Source organism: Aphis gossypii, chromosome X, assembly GCF_020184175.1.
Source record: "Aphis gossypii isolate Hap1 chromosome X, ASM2018417v2, whole genome shotgun sequence".
Classification (NCBI taxonomy): domain Eukaryota; kingdom Metazoa; phylum Arthropoda; class Insecta; order Hemiptera; family Aphididae; genus Aphis; species Aphis gossypii.
In genome coordinates, this window is record NC_065533.1 from 60,100,090 (window position 1) to 60,122,360 (window position 22,271).

The 22,271-nt window shown below is 27.9% G+C and overlaps 1 protein-coding gene across 3 annotated transcripts in view; it reads left to right on the forward strand.

Annotated features, from left to right (window-relative positions):
- The first annotated feature begins 2,317 nt into the window (after window positions 1-2,317).
- Window positions 2,318-22,271, forward strand: part of LOC114128427 (protein kinase C) — a 44,356-nt gene continuing 24,402 nt past the window's right edge. Inside the window, exons 1-2 of one of the 3 annotated variants that reach the window (XM_027992941.2) lie at window positions 2,326-2,643; window positions 3,000-3,486. In XM_027992941.2, coding sequence (XP_027848742.1) covers window positions 3,082-3,486 — 405 coding nt within the window. In that variant the 5' untranslated portion in view covers window positions 2,326-2,643; window positions 3,000-3,081. Of the gene's footprint in view, window positions 3,487-22,271 lie in introns of all 3 variants that reach the window. The other 2 variants (XM_027992942.2, XM_050205695.1) reach the window with 2 other exon arrangements.

A 22,271-nucleotide genomic window follows, 5' to 3' on the forward strand; every position in this document is an offset into this window, starting at 1 on the left:
TCGTATACCTACATTTAAAATGAGCTAATTACTGTAGGTTGATTGGAGTATACAGTATACCTACCTACTTGATATTTAAAAATATACCTATGGTATAGTCTTCGATTATAATACCTAAATACCTTTGCAATTTCGAACAGAATAATCAATTTAATAATATAGTAGTTAATTTACAATGAGATGTACCTATCATGATGTGTACTTTATAATATTACTATATATAATACGGTGTTTATAAAGTCGATGAACATAGGTTTTTTAAAAACTTAAAAATCTCAATTCCCCATTGGTTTTATTTTCTCCTGTATTACTACATATACTACATAGTACATTAGTTCTCATTTGGAATACTGGCTTAAATATAAGTTTAATTCGGCCTTAGTCTATCCTGGAAATAAAATATTGTGTGTACCACATACGCATGTTGTGGACGTGATGAAGTCGAAACATTCCGCTTTATAGAGTGAGTTTTACTCTAAAATCTGTGTTGAGTCCTTTATACATTTTTAGACGTTGGACCCTACATAAACAACACGTCCCCAAATCATGTGTAGAGCAAGGACTTTCATGCACTAAAAAAATCATCAAATATGCACTTATGCATCAAAAAATTAAAAATATGCAGATAAATATGCTCTCAAAAAAATTAATACCCTAAAATGTATAGCTCTAAAAATTATATTTTTCTTTAAATAGATATTTAATTTTAATAATTGTATAATTATCTCTCTATTATAAGTTTTAACTAAATTTGATATCACTTTATTGTAATTTAATCTACAGACTCGCAATTAAAATAAAATGAGTCTCTATCGTTTTTATGAGAAGTTATATAGAAAAAATTAAATATAATAATTTGTGTCCTTGTTCATGAAAAATATTCACCGAAGTATATGATTTTCGAAAAACCTTCAAAATATGCACTACAAACTTAAAATATGGTCTTATAATGAAAAAACATATCATTTAAATCCAAAAATATGCACTAAAAACTTCGAGCTTTTGGTTACAAATACATTGTGAAATGTATTGTGTATACTTACTCTGAATACGAACAATCAACAAATTAACCATGCACGAAAGTCTTTGCTCTACAGCCATGCGTATAATATATTGTTAAATTAAGACGCGTAGGTATAATATAGAAGAAGACATTTTTAAAATATACAAATATTCATTATTTATATAATTTTACGATGTCGCATGCTTTCATAAATATAAATACGTATTATTATAATATATATATATAGTAGACTGCAGGAAGTGGGCCGAGTTATATAAGACACAGTTAAGTGAACTGCACATTTGGTCGTATTTCCTACTGCCCTGCAATTTGGTCGTGTACATACGATGTACTCGTATAATATATTATAATGATAATATTATGTATATATATATATTATATGGGTGCTGACCGACGACCGCCATAAGGGTTTTATAATACATAATGTTTATATTTTTAACGATCCAACAAAATTGCCATTCGTCCGCCTAATCTGAGTACAGCGTAAATCTAATATGGGCGTGTATATATATATATATATACATTAAGTCGGAAGACAGGCGGGATCGGGTTTCTGTTGTGTTTTCGGCTTTTGCGCGCGCGTCTTCGCTAATTGTTTTCCAAGCTCCGAGGCCAAGACGAGACACAATATTGTATAGCTGTTACGACCTCCCGCAACACATAATATTTTGTATACACACACACGTCATCGGACGGTCAAAAATTATTACGCAATCCAAACACGGTCGTCATCGCTAAGTTGTTTACACACAAACCCGAACGTCAAAATTTTCGCGAAGGGTGTCTCGCTTGTGCGGCGGCGGCGACGTTATTATTATTATTATTATTATTATTATTGTTGTTGTCATCATCATCATCGTCGTCGTCATTATTGTTATTATTATTAATATAGGTACACGCGTCTTTGTGCAACGTCTGTTCATAATGAAATTGGCGCCATGCGACGTGAATCGGCGTGGCGCCCGCCACCGCCACCGTTTCAGACGACGACGGGCCGCACCGTCGTCGTATATCGCGGCGGCGGCGGCGGCCAAAACTCAGCTGTTCGCATTATCAAATTAGAGCGCCGCCCCGAACGCGCGTCCCGCGGCAGTTGTCACTACTGCGGCGGCCGTGTGCGTGCGTGTGCGCGCGGAATCGATACTATCGCCCGATAATATGTCTTGTCCCCCTGCCACCCGTCCCCTTCGCGTAAGTCCGCGGTTTTCGATTGTTCGGCTCGGCGGACCCGACCCGGCCGGCCGCGTCGCGGAGGAGAGACGGCCGACAATCGAACATCGAAATCGTCGATTGTCGTCGTCGTCGTCGTCAGGTCCCGCGACGTGTAATCCGGTGGTCGGGCGGCGGGGAATACCGGAAAAACGCACTGCAAACATCGATAGGCGACGGCGCCCGTGACGCGCGAGTGTGCCGCCGCCGTGTGTGTGCGGTGAGAAGGAAAAAAAGGATGTGACCGGAGCACTACGAAAATGGGCGTCCGCGGTTGATGTCGGTCGGTCGGTCGGAGCAGCAGCACAGCTATTATCAATTCACAGTCGCCGCGTTCTTTGTACCGCCGCCGCCGCCGCCGCCGCACCGGAGAGCACCGCCGACGTACGTCTACGTACGCGGCCGCCGTGGTTAGTAGTCGGACGGCAGACAATGGTGCGATACGTCCGTCGCCGCCGCCGTTGAATGTCGCGCGCGATATTAATTTATTGTAATATAAAAATAATTATTAATTCTCACTTGTCGTTACCGCCGAGAAAAGGGCCGCGCGCGCCGTCCGCACCACTGTTACAATATTCTCTATCGTGATTATTATCGGTCGGTTTTGAGAGCACAAAAAAAAATTATACATAATTAATAATTTAACTAAAATTAATTTACACCGTATTCGTGTTGTAACGTCTGTACCTATATTTCTGCCCGTCAATACGTTTTGTTTCTACTGCAATAATAATATTATTATATATTAATAAAATATATTTTATAGTCGACTGCGCCCGAGGAGTTAAGGTGTCGTTGAATTTGAACTTTTTCTTCCCGTTCGTCTTGTCGAAATCCGAACCCGGATTATGATCGGCGTCGAGAAGAAAGACGACGGCGACCGTTCGACCGTGTCGATGGACCAGACGTTTACGGGCACCATACGCATCAAGCTCTGTGAGGCGTCGGGCCTGCGGCCAACAGACCTGCAGACCCGTCTCAAGAACATGTCTTTTGTGAAGTCTGAAGATCCGTTACTGGACGCATACGTCAGTATCGACGTTGACGACAACATACTGCTCCGGTCGTCTACTGTGCCCAAAACCTATGATCCTGTCTGGAATGAGTATTTCACTCAAGACGTTCACGACGCCAACCGATTGGGCTTGACAGTATTCCATGATGCCGTCATTGAAGACTTGTTTGTGGCTAATTGTAAGCTGTCGTTCAGTGAACTTATTCAACGTGAAATTTCAGAGGATCAGGAGTTCTGGGTATGTATTTTACTATACATTGTGTTATAATTGAGTAATATGTTCATTTTTTTTTAAAACACCTAATATTTCATTTGGATAAATTGACTATTGGATCCAATTATAACTTCTGATAGGTTTAGTATTATGTATTTTTATTTTTACAACTAGAAATTATATGTTTTTGATAGGTATGAGTTTAATTTCAACTATTATAGATAAGTGGAAGAATAAATTGAATTATTTACCGGATTTCTTATCAGTATAATTGCTTATGCATGCAAGTATTTAACCAATATTTCCATTGTTTACTTTATTAGCTAATGTTATAGAATAAGTCTACTTACCTATACAATTTCTACAACTTGCTGTATATAATATGTTCTATTACTGTTATAATTTGTCTATTAATTGTTTTGATATTAAATTAAAACATTACTAAGATATACCTATTATAGAAAACAATTTAGACCAATATTAATTTTACTGTATTCTAGAGTTGCATGAAAAATATCTCTTATATAATCTACTTATTTGCTTGTTTTTGGTTTAAAAATAGCTTTAATAAACATACTAATATGAGTATGGTATAAATGATGAATTTATAAATTAATATAAAATTTGCTGAATATTAATTAAATGAGTTATAATAACATGTAGTATTTGCTTATTAAAGCTAAGACTTAAATGTTCATAATTAAAAAACATTTAAAATCTATTGTCAAAAAAAAATATTTTTTAACTATCTAAATTTCATTTATTGAATAAGCCGTTTAGGCCTAATTTAAATTCACATATAATTTAATATTCAAACATATATAAATGTAGTAGTTTTAATCATTCTTTTTTTTTTATAAAAATGTATGTTTTTTTATCCTCAAACCGTAATACTTTAATATTAATTACCTTAGCCTCCGATACTGTAAACTTTTGTAGGTACCTAATAGTTATTACTTATTAATAATAGTATTTTTAGAACAAATATCAATTTTATTTAAAATTATAACTGATTCATTATTATACTAAAAATAAACTAAATACCTACATTGCTTGAATAAATTAATTTTGGGTGAGCAATTTTTGTTATGTAGATACCTACCAATATTTTTTTTATTTGTCAAGAATGTATCGGATACATTTAAAAAGAGACCGTTACTTCAAAGACATTTCAAAACACATTTTATGGTATTTAGTGTAATGTTCAGATACAACTTACAGTTCAATTGTTTACTATTTTTGTTTTTAATAACTAATTTAATATAACTAATATTTAAGGTGATTCAAATACAAGAAAATATATGAATAGGTACATAAATAATAAAACTTATATTAATTATAATTAACAATTTTTATATCTTATAACCTTTGTTGCTTGGAAAATTAAAGATAGGTAATTAGAACATAATATTTATTGATCTACAGTGTGTGTTTTACCTACTTAGTGTACCTATTACTTATTTATAAAAAAGGTTAAGTGGATGTCTCACAATTGGTTTCAATGTTACCTTTTTACATTAGTAAAATCAATAATAGTTACTTTAATTTTTAATATAATATACAGTCACAGAGGTTGCCACTTAAAAGTTATACTTTTGGTATTGAAGCAATAACCATTTGATTAATAAAATAAACAAACACCCATAACAAAAAAGAGCTAAACATCATACCTAGGTTGATATATAAATAATTTAATACTATAGTTATTAATGATAATTAATTTTAATTCAGTTTTCTGATTGTTTTTAATTCTGCAATAAATATATTTGTGTTATGAGGTTGTCTTCTACATAAAATTCGAATTATATTATACTAATAATAAGTCATTTTCAAATGAATTGTGGGAAATTGTTGGTAATTACCTATAATCGGTATCTGATATATTTCATATTATAAGAATATATGTATTTAATTTTCTCTGATATAGATGATTTTTTCGACATAAGATATTGCCTACCTATATTGGATTATTATATTTTTCTGAAACCAATTTATTTATTAAATATATAAAATTGTATTGGTACATTATTCTCTACTTTACTATTCTCTAAAATATTGTTTGTATTTGTATTTATAATTCTTTATTTTGGTTGACTCAATTATTACTTATCGTTTGATACTTACCATTAATCACACTATGTAATTTTCTACATTAATTTGATCTTAAGCAACACACAAGTTAAATTAGATTTAAATATTGTATTCAGGTACCTATTGTATTTTTAGTCTAAAAAAATAAAAATACCTAGTCTGTAAAATAAATTTTAAAAATTTAGGAACATATTAAGTTAGGGTATCTACAACTTTTTTTTTATTACTTTAGGTGCCAAAATTAGGTATAATTAACCTATAAACATTTTTGTTTTTAAAATTCACCTTTTTTGTTATTTTTGTGATGTATTAAAATTTATAATACTTTTTCTTAGTACATGAGTCAATAATAGTTTTTAATTTAGGAGTTTTGCCAATATTTAATATTTTTATAGGTTTCAAAATGTATGAAAAATATTACAAATTGTAAACATCAAACAAAATTAATATTTTATATGAAGTAGCGTTATACATCTAGTTATAATCAATAATGATATTTACATATTATGACTTAAGTATACGTAAGTACTTATTAATATACTTGTGTTTTTAAAATTTATCTATATGAAGTTATAATGAATTTAAAATTAAACACTGTATTTAACTTTTGAACTTTATTAAGATTGTTGGTAATAATTGATAAATTAATTGAATCTACTTAATTGAGTTATACTTTATACTTATTACCAGTTTTATCAATAAATATAACTATGAACAATAATTAATAATATTAATATCAAAGCTACAAGTGTTTAACACTTTAATTATAACAATAAACTTTATGTTTTATCAGTGTAGGTAGCTATTGTTTATTTATATTTAACAAAAATGTTTCAAAGCCGATCATATGATATTATCTTAAAGTAGCTAGTTTACATACTATAGGTACTATATATGTCAAATGTCCAAAATTTAAATGCATAACTGTGCTATTTAAAAAATGTATAGCGTTCATTCTTATTTCTCTATAAAAGTATTATTAACTCATAAAATATTGAAATGATCAGAGAAATAATATTGAATAATAAAAAAAATATAAATCCATAATTCATTCATAATCAAATTCATAATAGAAAGAACAAATTAAAAATGTTATTCTATTATTCTTACCAATATAAATACAATTTGTAATTATTTATAATTAGTTAAAAAATCAATTTTTTCATATTTATTATTTATTTTAGTTAATTAAATAATAGTTTTTTAATAATTCCATTACCAATTAATTACATTTGTGTTCGAAAATATGTATATAAATTATAAACTATTAACTAATAAGGTATTAGATTAAATTTGATAAGTTAAAATATATGCTCATTGGTTAAATTATAAATAATAAATATCACATTCCTATTATTTATTTAAATGTATATAAATATATATATTATATTTGTATATTTACCTACTAGCTTTTTTTTAAATATAGTAATACTTAATTATTATTTAATAAAAAACTTTACTTCATAAGCTTAGTATAGTCACTAGTGTATTTACACATTTTAATAATCAGCATTTGTATGGATTATAATTGAGATTAAGAATAAAAATAGTTTTTAAATAAATTATTATTACCTCAAGTTTCAAGACATTATCAAAAGTAATTTTTGTAATTACTGGATAGGTATATGGTTTTGAATATAAGTTCCAAAAATTGTATTAACCTAACTCCTCTAAAAATAATATTGTGTTAGTATGTTATTTTTATAAGAAGTATTGATGATGGTAATGTTACATTTTAAATTGTAGAAATTGATTCATCAAAACCCATGACATCCACTACATTTGATTAAAAAAAATTATAATTTTATTTTTCTGCTTTTCCATTTTATAAGATTAACAGTACCTATCTAATTTATTTTAAGAAATTTGAAAATTTGAATTCATTAAATATATGTGTTTTTAGATCAAATTCGTAGTATAAAGTATAACTTTACTTATTCGTCCTGTGGTTATTTCGGGTTATTTTAAGAGCACTTCACTTATAACTAAAAAAAAATATAAACAATTGGTAAACCGAACTCCTCTAAACATTCCAAATATTATTTGAATTCGATATTTATCATTTATTTCATATTATTTTGTATGAAAACAACTTTATCCCGAGCCAGGGCCAAGAGTAAGTAAATCGAAACGAATGTTCTTGAATCCCAGTAGTCTATATAATATTTAATAATTTTTTTCGAAGTCGACACCTTTGTTGAAGTTTGATAAAAAATAAGTAGTTTTTTTTTAGATTCTGAACGAAGTAATGAATGAATTGATTTTACAATGATGTGTATTTTTTTTTATGTCTGTGTACAGCATAACGTGTCGAAATAATACTTCAATTTCAAACTTCGGGGGTGGTTTTCGATGGCCAAGTGAATATCTTTGGCGTATTAGGTCAAAAGTAAACATTTTTCGACAGTTTTCAAAAATATAGAGAAGTACAAAAAAAAAAGTAACGAAAAAACGGGAATTTTAACGCAAAACCAATTTTCGGCTCAATCGATTTTTTTTATATTGTAACTCAAAAACGAATTACTATAACTACTTGAAATTTTTACCAAATGTTGATATTAGCATTATCTTTACACGGTTGGCATTTTTTTGGCATGATTTAATTTTCAAAATATTTCACTTATTTTAATTCTATTTATAGGCATTTAAAATATTCGTTTTTGTATTGTTGTCTATTTATAAATATCGATATACTCTTATATTTATTTTTGTGTTAATAAAAAAATTTTGGGTGCCCAAAAAAACTTGAAAATTTAATACGACATTTCTTATAAGTTGATCTTATTGTAGAAAATTGTTAATCAAACATTTTTTTTATAAGCGTTAAAATTTTAACGAAATATGTCAAAATCTCGATAATTCCCAAATAATTTTGTAGTTAAAAATTTATAAATTTATTTGTATTTATATCTAATAAGGTTAAAAATTCAACACAAAGTTTTCCATAAGTGTTCCTTCAAAAAACTATAGAGAAAACTCGAAGCGTCATTGTAGGAAAAATATTATGAGCCTTTGAATTTTAGATTTGTACAAAATTGTGTTACGATAACGATTTATCCTTAAACGATTTTAAGTGTTTGTTATTATTCAAAAAGTATAAGTCGTTAATAATTAAAAATTTCACCAATTATTTAGATTGGCATTTTCTTTACATGATTTTTTTTTTTTAATTTGAAATTCAAATATTGACTAAAATTCGTCAAAATCATGAATATATGCAAGTTATTTTGTAGTTAAAATTTATAAAAAATGTTGTTTAAGTAGCTAAGAGTTGAAAATTTAATACAAGATTTTCCATAAGTTTTTTTTACAATAGTTATTAAAGAACTTACATTTTGGGGTGTTCAGGTCATTAAACCACCTTTTCCTCCTTTTACTGGAAAATATATCATAGCCTGACAAATCATTTCCGTTCAGAATTGTTTTTCGTATCCTATGACACATATCATTGGATTCAAATTTATAATATATCAATTATTATAGTGACCTACTATACAGCAGAGCGTTACTCACTTGACCATTTTTTTTTTAACTAATAGGTAATAAAGATTAAAAAATATATATAATATTATCTATTTAAGATTTTTTTTTTTTAGTCGATGCAGTTCAATCTAAAAATAATACTGTTTGTACAGTTCTTTTTCTTCCCTATATTAAAAAGAAAAACAAATCAATCCTTTGCCATAAAATTATTTGATAATATATTACCATATAGGTATAGCAAAGATGTACGATACTACAACCTACAAGGCTACAACCCGGTATATATACCTATATTATTAGAACCTCCCGAAGAAATTGATACTCAAAATTTAGATAAAAATACGGTATTATATGTATAAATATGTTTTACTGTTGGTATTCGATTTTTATTTTTTGTGACGTGTATGTTACATACTTACATATTCAGTTAAAAAAAAATCGAATGTCTAGAAGCAATAAGGTGATAACTTGTCACTATCTATGCCTTTTTTAAATAATTATTCAAACGCATTTTTGATACATTTTCTTTTAGTGAGGTCTCATCGTACCTACATTACCAAATAGAATTTATACTTAACTACTTCAATGTATTCAGTTATCCCTACTACATTTTGGGCATATCTATTATTATGTATTTTGTGTTGGATTTGATTTTGTTTGGAAATTTAAAAATAATAAATACACTTTTTAGTAAAAGTGTAAACATTTAATATACTACAATTATCTATTTATAATAACATTCGTTGTTATCATTTTGAAAAATTCTTAAAAATGTATTCAATGGTTTCTCGAAATTAGTTTCTTTGAAATTAATTATGTACATATTTTATAAGTAATATAAAGAAATTGAATAATATACGGAATGGCTGTTTATATCGATTTTACCAAAAATTAAATGGCTTCATTCATATTGGTTTTGACAGAATTTATATATGAAAAAAAAACTATTACTTATATTTTAAAAGTAAATGATTAATGTCGTGAATGCAGAATGAATTTTTCATAGATTTTTTAAATTGTGGTTTTATATAGCTTCGCGTTATTTTATGCGTCGTGATTTTTAAAAATTAATTGCAGTTCTATGAAATACATTTTATTTAAAAGAAAACACCTAAATCGCTGTTGTGAATAATTTTAAACATCGAAAGTATGGCTGTTTAACTTGAATGCAAAATTATAGTTGGATGGTTAAGCAGGTATTATAGACTTCTAAGTTGAAGATTTTCATTCTGTTGATTTTGATTTTTTTACAACTCCAATAAAAGTATGAAAGTTCTCTTTTTTATTTCTACGATATCTTAATTTTTTTTCTACTCAATAAAAAATTCGCCCTCTCTTTGACTAAACTTACTAGGACTGAATCTAAAATTATTATCGATCTTTATCAACCGCAATAAAGTATATATACTAACTGCATAATTCATTTACTAAAAAAAAAATATATATATATATATGAAAACATGATTGCTTCGTTCCTGGAAAAAGTGCGGAAAGGTTGGAAAAATTATAGAAATGTCAGGAAAGTTGATTATTTTACTGGAAACTTGAAATAATTCAACATTATTTTGATTCTCTTTTGAATGTTACCTATTATTAATAATATTACTTTTTTATATGCATGTGTGTGTGTACTATTTTGTGTAGAATATCACGTTTTTAAATGTATATAATAGTTATTATAATATTATATACAATATGACATATTTTTGTATATAATGATAAGGTTACAATAATAATATACTATCTATGTTCTTATCTTCACTATTATATAACTATGTTTATGGTGTATACCTACAATATATTATACATGATTATAATATGTGTATAACTAACATAGCGTAGTACTTTATGTAATAAGTCTACTGCGGGGACTATCTACGTAGAATATATTCATGTTTAGAAGCGGTTCCTTTGATGTTTACGCGTATACGGTTTATTCCCAAAAGGTCTGCGTGTAACACTAAAAAGCTACTTATAAGAAAAATCCTAAACATAATTGAGCCTATAGTAAAAACAAATAACTAATAACTCTTATTATAATATTTTGCTTATAGCTTAACCACCTATACGGATAAAATTCATCTACATTCTACATATATATTAGGCCTTCGCACGTACCTATTACGCGTACGCTACTCATATCGTATTCTTGTCCTTATAGTATAGTGTATCCTTTTGCCTTGTACGTTAAATGCGGGGTTAAATGTTTATTCCAAAAGTATTGCAATCTAATTAAGAAATAGCTAGCATTATAAATAGATAAATTTAAAAGCATCAAAATTCTGAAAAAGTAATTACAAGTAAAGGAAGCGAACTACTACATTCATTTTGACAGTTCCCTACCTGTTTTTTTGCACGTTATTTACGAGTCCAAGGGCGTACCTCATCAGATGGAGGCAAGAAGAGTAGCAATCCATCTCCTATATTATATAGGTATATATGAAGATAGATTGAAGCGTATTTCAGTAATTTCTTCTGTCGCTGTTCTGTCATTTTAAGAGTAAACCATAGAATTAAAAAAAAAACAGAGTTAATAATATTCGTATCTGTTTACACTCAACTCTATATATAATTACTATATACATAAGTCATATAATATATATTATGAATGTGCCTTTAAGAAATTTTCAAAGTCGTCAATTTTCGAACACGTTTTAGAGTATTATATAAACAGCAAAATCGTTTGATAAAATAATTTATTAATTTCCAAGATTTTTTGCGGTGTGTTAAAGTTTTTTTGTCATTCTTATTTTATTTATTTGATACTATCTTAGTTTGACGTCTTATTTTTAAGTTCATATGGACGATAACTGCTGGAGTGTATATTATTATCTACGCATAAATCGATACACAGGATGTACACAATGTAAAAATATATAATAAACAATTAAAAAACATATATTTGTTACGGTAAAGTACGAATACCGTAAAACCTAGGATACATAATATAGTTTGGTCAAACCCCGAATAAAACCTAGTTCGAACTTTTACAAACGAGATTCCGTAAATTTTAGGATAAACAAACAGCGTTTGTAAAAGTCGACATTTTTACCAATCATGTGATATTTTTTCTTTAGCTTTACTTAACTCGAGGTTACTCGTATGACGTTCCCGATCGCACGTAGATTTATTTTCCAGGATTGATAAAACTCCATAAAACATTTATAATATATAACTGATAAATTACCACGTAAAATACTTAACGTATATTAATTATTATGTGTTTGTTGATACAAACAGTTCAAAATATATTTTATCGTCAGTCTTTCATAAATTAAAAAAATTAACTATCTAAAAATAAAAACCAAATTAATTTAAATAGATATAATATTATGTCATTATATCGTTTCATTATTCTAAAATACTAAATTTTGAAACATCGTCCTCAGTGCATAATTATAGTAGTATCTAACAGAACGTTCACCACAGATAAAAACTTTACATGAGTAGGTTAGGTAATTCTAAGATTTTCTCATTTGTTAAAGTCCAAATCCCGAAATCATTCGGGGCTTAACCAAACTATTTTGTATACCTAGGTTTTACCGATTTTTTTCCGAAATTTGGATATTTACGGTAAATCCTAGGTTTTACAGGTATTTGTACTTTTACCGTAACATATATATTATAAAAATGATGATTGATTCAAAAATATTTGATAACATACAGTAATGACCTAACTGTAGAAAAATTATAGAGTCCTTTTAAAAACAATTAATTGATCTTAAGCAGTTTTCAAAACATTTTGAAAAATGCCTGCGTACACAGAAACATTTACATTCAACTGCAGATATATAGTTTTTAAATTTCCTAATTAGATATACTTAATGTTGATTTGTTATATTAGGCGTAGTAAAGGTAGGTATATGAAGATTTAATTTAATAACACGTCTTAAAATAATGTTTATATAAAATTAACTATGTTATTATAATATAATGTAACATAACGTAACCTAACCTAATATTGAAACAATTAAAAATTGCGAAAACGAAAGTCACAATTGATGGGCTGACGTTACGAGGCGTGGTATTACTCAGTTTATTACAATCATTACTGTATTTTAAACGAGGACCCTAAAAATGCGAAATAATATTTCTTATTTATTTTCCAAACCTACATAATAATATGTAACCTGCGTCAGACTGTGAATAAAAGTTATTCGCTTCCCGAAATTATTCTGCTTGAAAATAATTTTTTCTTAAGTCAACAATAATATTTTCTTGGAGAACTCGTGGCCGCAGACTGTTTCAAATTTAAATTAAATTTGATCGAAATTATGACAACGGGATAAATCACCATATTCGTTGAATGATTTTAAACGTCGGTGAAAAAATCGCGCTTTGCTCGCATATTGCTTTAAACAATTTAAACGTTTTCATCTTTCCTCACACTTGGGGGGAGTATATGCGTATATGCTGTAACAATTGAAAAATAACCTCTTCAAAAATATCATTTATACTTGATTTCCGATCATTTAAGGTACCTACTTCGTATAACTTTTTTTAACACTTTTAAGTGTTCATGGAAATAGATAATAAAAATAAAGACGGTTGTAAAACCAATACAACAAATATATCGCATTGTATAATCAATAAATTTTTTCATTTTTGTTGCATATTTTTAATTCAGATTAAAAAAGGTGAATTTTATTCTTTAAACGTATTCAACGATAATGGTTATATAACATGACAAGTAAATTCATAAATTATTTTACGTTCTGCATTTTTTGCATAATATTTGTGTTTCATCATTAAAGTTATGTACGTATTATACGTATAATACTTAATATATTTTTGAACTTACCTACATTTGTTTTTACTGCTTCTGAGTTCGAGTTTGGTTTTTCTTTAACATATTTTATTATATTTTTAAGGAAGCTTCGTTTTTCCATTAGACTTAAACGAATCCATGTAAAATCAACTTCAATGGAAATGTTTAACATTTAAATCGTTTTTAATACCTATAAAAAATATGCCATTATTTAATTTATATTTTAAAATTTGTTTTAGAACAAAAATATACTTATCTTAATTCGTAGGAAATATACAGGGTTTTTTGTTGTCGATATAATTTCATTAATTCCTAAACAAATAACACGATATTGAATCCATTTATTATCTGGTGTATACGTTTATATTATACTTAGTTTTGGAAGTATAAATGGTATATATATACATCAAAGTAATTTCGTTTTTAATTCCGTGTTGTATAAAAAATATTTCTACGAGTGAACTGTAGTCGATTTATAATTGAAATCAAATGCTAAATTTATATCGGAAGATAAACAAAAGACCATTTTTATATTATATTTATATTATTGTATAAGTTTATATTACCAATGTGTAGGTATATTATACCTTTTGTCTCTTCGAAAAAAAATAAATCTCTGCCCACTACTATATGAGTGTACAGTCCCTACTCCATGTGAACATAGTGAATAAATCGATTGAGACCCAACATCCTTCAATATCACATTCAAATGAAAAAATACTATTTTGTCGTTAAATTTGCATACGTTTACGCTGTCAATCAATGAAGTTTCTATATCCTTTTTGAAAGATTTTTAAAAAGGTCAATACAATTTAGTGGCACGCGAATGCACACATATTGAAAGGGGTTAACGGTTAAGAATAATGTTTTGAATTGTAAAATGTTTCCTATGACCTTTATTACTATGAAATATAACAATACAATGCAGCATCTCGAATACCTTTGAAACGGAACGCATGTAGGTTGTAAGGTTAGGAGTAGGTGCATTCCATTCCTGCTCGCAAACTTCATAATTTGTTATTTATGCTTTATTCATCGTAATACAAAATATTATATAATACGAGTTACGGTGTGTAAATATTTAAGAAAAATCTTGTATATTAAACAAAGACTAATTTATAATTTGATTTGAAACATTAAATATATTATATATTCGTGAATAAAACAAACGTTGAATTAAGTGATAAAAAAATTTGATAATTTAAAAACAATTCGAGACTCGAATAAAATATTCAAATAACTATGTGGAGAATTTATTATCAGATAGAGAACAATACGCTGTTATTATTTATAACAATAAAAAAATAATTTCTAATTCAAATTAAATATTTTATTCGAACTTCAAAGTTAATTTTTTTTTATCTACATAACAATGAAAAATAAAATAAAAACAATATGCTACAGTTGAAACATTTTTCATACATAATTTTATCAGAAGAGTATAAAGTTTTTAATTTATAATAAATAATAATATTTAAAAATATTTTTGTTTTTATTATTTTATGACATAATATCGTCTATAATTATGTTCCAGCTATGTCATCATAATTGCTGCATGGGAGTAGTAATAAAATGCACAAAAATGTGCTAGCTATATATTCGCGGCCAACAAGGCTTTAAAAATATACATTGTACGATATATTTATAGTCGCGTGGATATAAGAAATGTGATTTTTATATGGTTATTGAACCATGTACTTTATTTTGTAATAATCAATCTAATACAAAATGAAATTTATTAAAATCGGTCATGCCCCGTCGGGAATATTCTAGGTTTACCGGCGGCTCAGTTCGAATCAGAATTAAATTTTATTGTATTATCGGCAATCGGAGTATACAATAATATGATTAAAAATATCGATTCATTATTTTATATTTTTTAATTTTTATAATATTAACTTAAAAATAAATAGCAAGTTTATGAAAATATTAATACTTTTTAGACATGAAAGTTTTTAAAATTAGTAATTAGTATAAAAACTTCAGGTTTTGTTGGTATAAGGTATTTATCTTGGTTATAACTTTGCGTTTCAAAGTTTTGACGAATGTTATTAATTTAGTAGAAGTTCCAATAACTATATAATATGGTCTACACTCGTGATCATGTTCTGATTTATATTATTATCCATGTATATCAGCTTGATACTATATTTAAATTTAACTAAGATTAAGTTGCTCATAATTCCTTGAATTTGCAGTGGTCCTAAAAGCTAAAAGTTCAAAATTGCCGGATCAAAACTTTATCCCTTTGCATTCAAAAACAATGTTTCATTAAAAGTTTTACTGTTAGACCGCGTTTATTCGCAGTCATAATCAAATAGGTCTGTAGGTATATGCTGATACCTATAGGTAATACGACACACTCAAATTGCTGCATTAATTAATACTCATGTTAGGTAACATCTATTATGAAGTGTACGAATAATGCAAGTGCTTTAGGTATCTAGTATAGTATTTGAAGCTAAATGGTTATTTTAAAAATGTCAATTGATGGTATAGATTTTCTATTACTCAAACGTAACCGGGGGGGGGGGGGGGTAAAGTGATTTTATTATTACATGTTTTTACTCTCGTCAATAATGTTATAGTATACAAAATTGAATCCAATTTACATTTTGAACCACTTGTCCGTTATCGATCACTTGCGGAAAACTCAAAAGCCGAATAATTGTAAGTAACTGTACGTATTATAAACCTTTCGAGTAGATTAGTTTTTGAATTGCTTTGGAAAAAATAAAAATGCTCAAAGTTTATTAATTATGACTATAAATATTTAATTTAAATTCGTATAATCAAAATGCTTGAACGCACCTACCGCGAGCGTATTCGACACGGTTTTTCTTCTTCTCGTTATTCGTGTTTTTCGCAAAATAATAAAAGTTTGACAATTCTGACACGCTCAAAGTGTAGAATTTGTACATTAAATTCCAGATCAAAGCTCAAGGTTGTACGTGAATACTTTCAGAGAACTTTAACTATAATATTGTATACCGATACACCGCGGTAAATGTGTAAAGGGTAGATATACCTACATATTATGCTCTACTAAGGAATAATAAACTGCGCGTAGGTGCACTTGATTTTATAAAAGTAATTAAAATAACAAATTTCAATTTAATTACCCGAGTGCGTTAAATATATTATAATTTTGTAATAATTATTGTTGTTTCGCTGGCGTATATGAGAGTATAATGTGTATATAATATAACGCCGTATGGGATAATATATCTCAATATTTCGTTTAAATAACGAATTTATTCATATTTTGATTTTTTAGTGAATACTTAATGGCTATGTTTTCAATTAGTTATTGGAATTTAAACATTAAGGCTAATATATTTTAGATTCTGAACGAAGAGATGAATGGTATTAATTCTACAATGATGTGATGTTTTTATTTTTGTTTTTGTGTGTGTACACCATAACTTGTCAAAATAATGATTCAATTGAATATTTTAATTTTGAATACCCTTGGTGTATTATAGAGGTCAAGAGTAAAAAGTTTCCAGCGGTTTTTAAAAAAGTCGGGAAAATCCCTTTAAAAAGTGACTAAAAACGGGAATTTAATATAGTTGTAACTCAAAAACAAAATACCGTATCTAAATACTTTATATTTTCACCAAATGTTTATATTGAAGTTGTCTATACCTTCACGGTTAAATTTTCAAAATATTTTGGATTTTTTAGGCTATTTATAAACAACTGAAATTTTCAATAATTCTGTATTTTTTTTTTTTTTGAAATGTCGATAATAAAGTTTTGACCAAAAAAACTCGAAAATCGTAAGTCACGATTTTTTTTATAAGCATTTAAAGTTCAAATTAAACAAAATATTTAATATTAACAAAATATGTCAAAATCGCGAAAATTTGCAAGTATTTTTGTGGTTGTAAATTCATAAAAATGTTTGTATTTATATCTAAGGTTAAAAAATTCAACACAAAGTTTTCCATAAGTTTTCTTTCAAATAACTATAAAGAAAACTCGAGCGTCATTATAAGAAAAATGTGACGAGCATCTGAATTTAAAATTTTTATGAAATCGCGTAGCGGTAACGGTTTATCCTCAAACGATTTTAAATATTTGTTATTATTCGAAAAGTATTGATTGTCGATACTTGAAAATTTCACCAATTATTTAGATTAGTATTTTCTTTATATAATTTAATTTTCAAAATATTTTGCTTATTTTTAGGCTCAAAAGTTATATGAATAGGTATATATTATATAGGTATACATAGGTATATATATATTTTTAAAATTGTTTATAAATAGCTAAAAATTGAAAATTGAATACTTCTATGGTTTTTCTAAAGTTTGGTTTCAAATGTTTCAATAATTGAGCTTTAGCCGCATATTACAAAAATTGATTTAAAATTTTGATTTTTACGAAATCAAATTTTCACATATAAAATAACAATTATTTACAATCTAATAATTTTAGAATTTTGTTAAAGTTAAAAATAACTAGTCGTAAAAACTTGAAACATACACTAGTTGTTTAAATTAACATTTTCTATACATAATTTAATTCAGGTCATTAAAACATAAACCATATATCTTTTTCACCACCCAGTGAAAAATATATTCTAGGCTGATAAATCATTTCCGTTCAGAATTGTTTTTCGTATACAATCATACCTATCATTATATTCAAACGTACCATATATCTACTATAGCATGGACGGCCTAACTGTCGATTATATTAGAATTTATTTTTAGGGCCACGCACCTTATATATTTCTTAATAATTATATGTAGTTATTCAATAATAAAAAAAAAATTCTATGGAAGTCGATCCTCAAAGATGTAGTATATTTTTAGTAACTCGTGACCAAAAATAATTTGGCCATCCCTATAGTGACCTACTCCATGTTCGAGGTTTACTCGATGCCTGCTGTACAGCAGAGCGTTGCTCACTGATTATACCCTTTTTTTAAAAATTGGTTTTATAAAAATACGAAATAGATATATGTTGTAATATTTATAATTCTATAGTCCCTAAACTTATTATACTGGATTTAAATTATTAATAGATTAATATTAATCATTATAATTTGCAAATCATCATAGTACCCATATCTTCCAAAATCCATTAACATAATGGATCTATTGTTTGTAATACACTAATTATACGTAATAACTCAAAAACTATTCATTTGAATTTTGATTTAGATACATAAACATTTTCCGAATAAAGACACTCGGTAAACAAATCCACGTGAATAAAGCATACCTAATCATTCTTATTCGAAAAATAAATTATTTGTTTCGCTACTGGTTGTAGGGCGAGCGTTGATTAGTAGTTATCCAAGTATTTTTTAAAGAACAGTTTTATTAATTTAGTGTACTTAAATATTTCAATAACTAGAATTGTAATAAGTGCATTATTAAAGGAAAAATGGCAGCTGCTGTTAGGAGGGGTAAGCATATTTGGCGAATAACCCTGTGTACGATATTTTATATTATACAGTCAGCGAACTGCAACCCAATTAGCCGGATTCACGACATGGCGAACGAATCCGCGTTCATTTTACAACGCAGTTTTGCGTGAATTGCGTTTCTGTCGTTTTAACGGCGTGTCGTATACAATACAGTTGTAGTAACAGTAGTCTGGACGTTTTTATTAAATAATAACCCATAGCCTATGTAAGCTCCGCGCAGAAGACTTCGCGCAGAGGTCGACAGCAGTGTACCGCAGCTTTTCTGAAAAGTTATGTGCGCGCGCTTGCGTCAAAATTAAGGGTAGTTGTTATTATATTATGTATTGTATTATTTTGTATACCGTTATTAATTATTTTCATCGCGCTTGGCTATGTTTGTTTTATAATTATTATTATTATTATTATTATTATGATTATGTACAGATTTCGTGCGGACCAAATTAAATCAGTAAACTGCGTGCAAAACGCTAAAAACGGATCGAACGCGGGCCCGACCGTCCGTCCGCCATACACAAATCGAATCTATAGGAATCGCATAGCCATGCAATGACATCATTACAGTAGCGTATCCAAGAAGGGAGTGAGTTAAAGGGTTTTAAGTCCCCCCTCGTCCCCGTAAATTGTTAAACAATTAAATAGTTGTTAAATATCAATTTTTATAAATAAAACTCAATATTTTTTTTAAAAAAAAAACATTGCGTTGAATATAATATTGTATGGAATAAAATCATTTACAGAATTTTAGATAAAACACTAATTTATAATCAATGATACAGATAATTTAATAACAACACAGATACCTTTACCGATATCTTACAATTTCCAATTTTAGACTTGGGTGTGTTTTCGATTTTTATAGCGTTTTTCATAGTAATATATATACAGTGTTGAAATGTCAACACAGTCAACATAGTCTATTGTGATTACACTGATCGCGGAACGACTGCTATTGTAGTGTTGTGATTTGTGTTTTATGCAATACTTTCTGTAAAATGAACAAAGAATAACATTTTAGTTGATGAACTAGCCAAAACATTAAAATGAAAAATTAATATACATTTATAGTTTCAAAAAAGATAAATATTTACGTATTTACACTTCTACTATAATCGTAAAAATTGTAAAAAAGTAATAAAATGTATAATTTTAATAAAAGCACACAAAATTATTCAAAACAATCTAATTTGTTACATTTTTTCACCCCCCCCCCCTCTTCTGAAAAAAATCATATCTGGATACGCTAATGATATTATAATTATGTATTCGAATATTTCGCATTAAAATATTATTATTACGATTATATAATAAACTATATAAACGCATGCTTTTATTATATGCCCGGAGGCTATGCCGTATCATATAGTAATCTTCCGTTTGTATATTTATTCGGAAAAGTAGGTTTACTCGTTTAAATATATATAATAAAACGTGACACGCTGGTTATTATTTGTTTAATTAATTGTGTCCGCTGTAATTTAAATTCCACTTACCACAAAGTAAATACTATCAAGTAGATGACGATGGTGGGATGCAATCGGTTTACCAGCTAATTATGATTATAAATTATAATATTGATATTATTATTATTATAAATATCATCTGGTCGAAATTCTCTCTGTGAGTTATCTTCGTGGACTCGCTATCTAGAGAACGTGTGTGTAGAAGGGGATATTATCCACCCCTATTTGTACTCCCTTCGTCCACTCAGCTCTCTTACTAACACAGATTTTTAACATTTAATGCATGTATCTAACGTAATATAAAACGCGTAAAAGATGCTCTATATGTCCAAATGTGTACATATTATGCGATAAAATTTGAAAAATAAAACGATATCATGCGTGCATGAGGCTTGTCATTATTTGAGTTTTCATCTATACGGGAAATCACTGCTTTATTGTTGATTGACTGTATAATGTAGTATAACATTTTTATTTGCTTTTTATTATTATGATTAATAACAATAATGTGTTATTGCTCATTTTCGAATTATCGAAGGCTTATTTGATGTGTAAAAATGAAATAAAAAATAGTCATAATTATTTATTTTTAACATTGCCTCTTCTTTCACCCCTAAAATCGAGTTTGACCTTATCCGGCTCTACTGAAGATAATATATTAACCACGGAATGCTATAAGTTATATACCATCGAAATAACGCGTGTTTATACCTACTCTATGCTCGTGTACTTTAATTAATTTAATATACATATATCTAAAAGTTTTATGGAGCTACTATGAATTTAACATGGTGAAAAAAGTCTATTAAATTTTGTTTATAATTACCTACTGGGTCACAAAGTATAGTATGTGAGTGTGTAGATACTTTAAAATAATTATTGGTTTATTTTTGTTTAAAATTGTGTATACAGCATAATCATTAATCATATATAAAGATCAATATTAGACGAATTATTATTTCACCACAATTGATTTTAACTTGACATATTAATTTTGAAGTTAACTGAAAAACCTAAGTTATTATGATAATGGTCACTTAAGCTATAGTTAAATTAGTAAGTTAATTACAAAATGAACTAACTATAACTAGGTTAGAACGTTTTAAACTAACAACTTTTTAACTAGTTAATATACCCACGTTTGAGTATTACACCAATGTCCTACGCGTGTAACGTGCCGATATATTTAAAAGGCTATTTCGCGTCAAAGTTTTAAATTCAAATTAATAATGAAAAAACTCGCCGAGATTACAATTTGTAAATAAATTGTTGAATTAGTTTTGATACTCCTACACGAAGACGGGTGCAGCGCGTGTGGGGTTTACGTTTATTCGATTTTAGAACACTGGAGACTGTAGTGTATAGGAAATTACATAGCAAATTCTGAACTCACTAAAAAGTTGAATATTTTTGCAAAGGAATGCACATTTCGTGTATCTACATTACATCGTAATATTTACACCCACAGATTTAGTACATATTTTATAAGTGAATTCAATTCAATTTGCTTAAAAATGTAATTGTAACTGTTTTCAACAGGTTAACTAAATTCTTGTTAAATAGG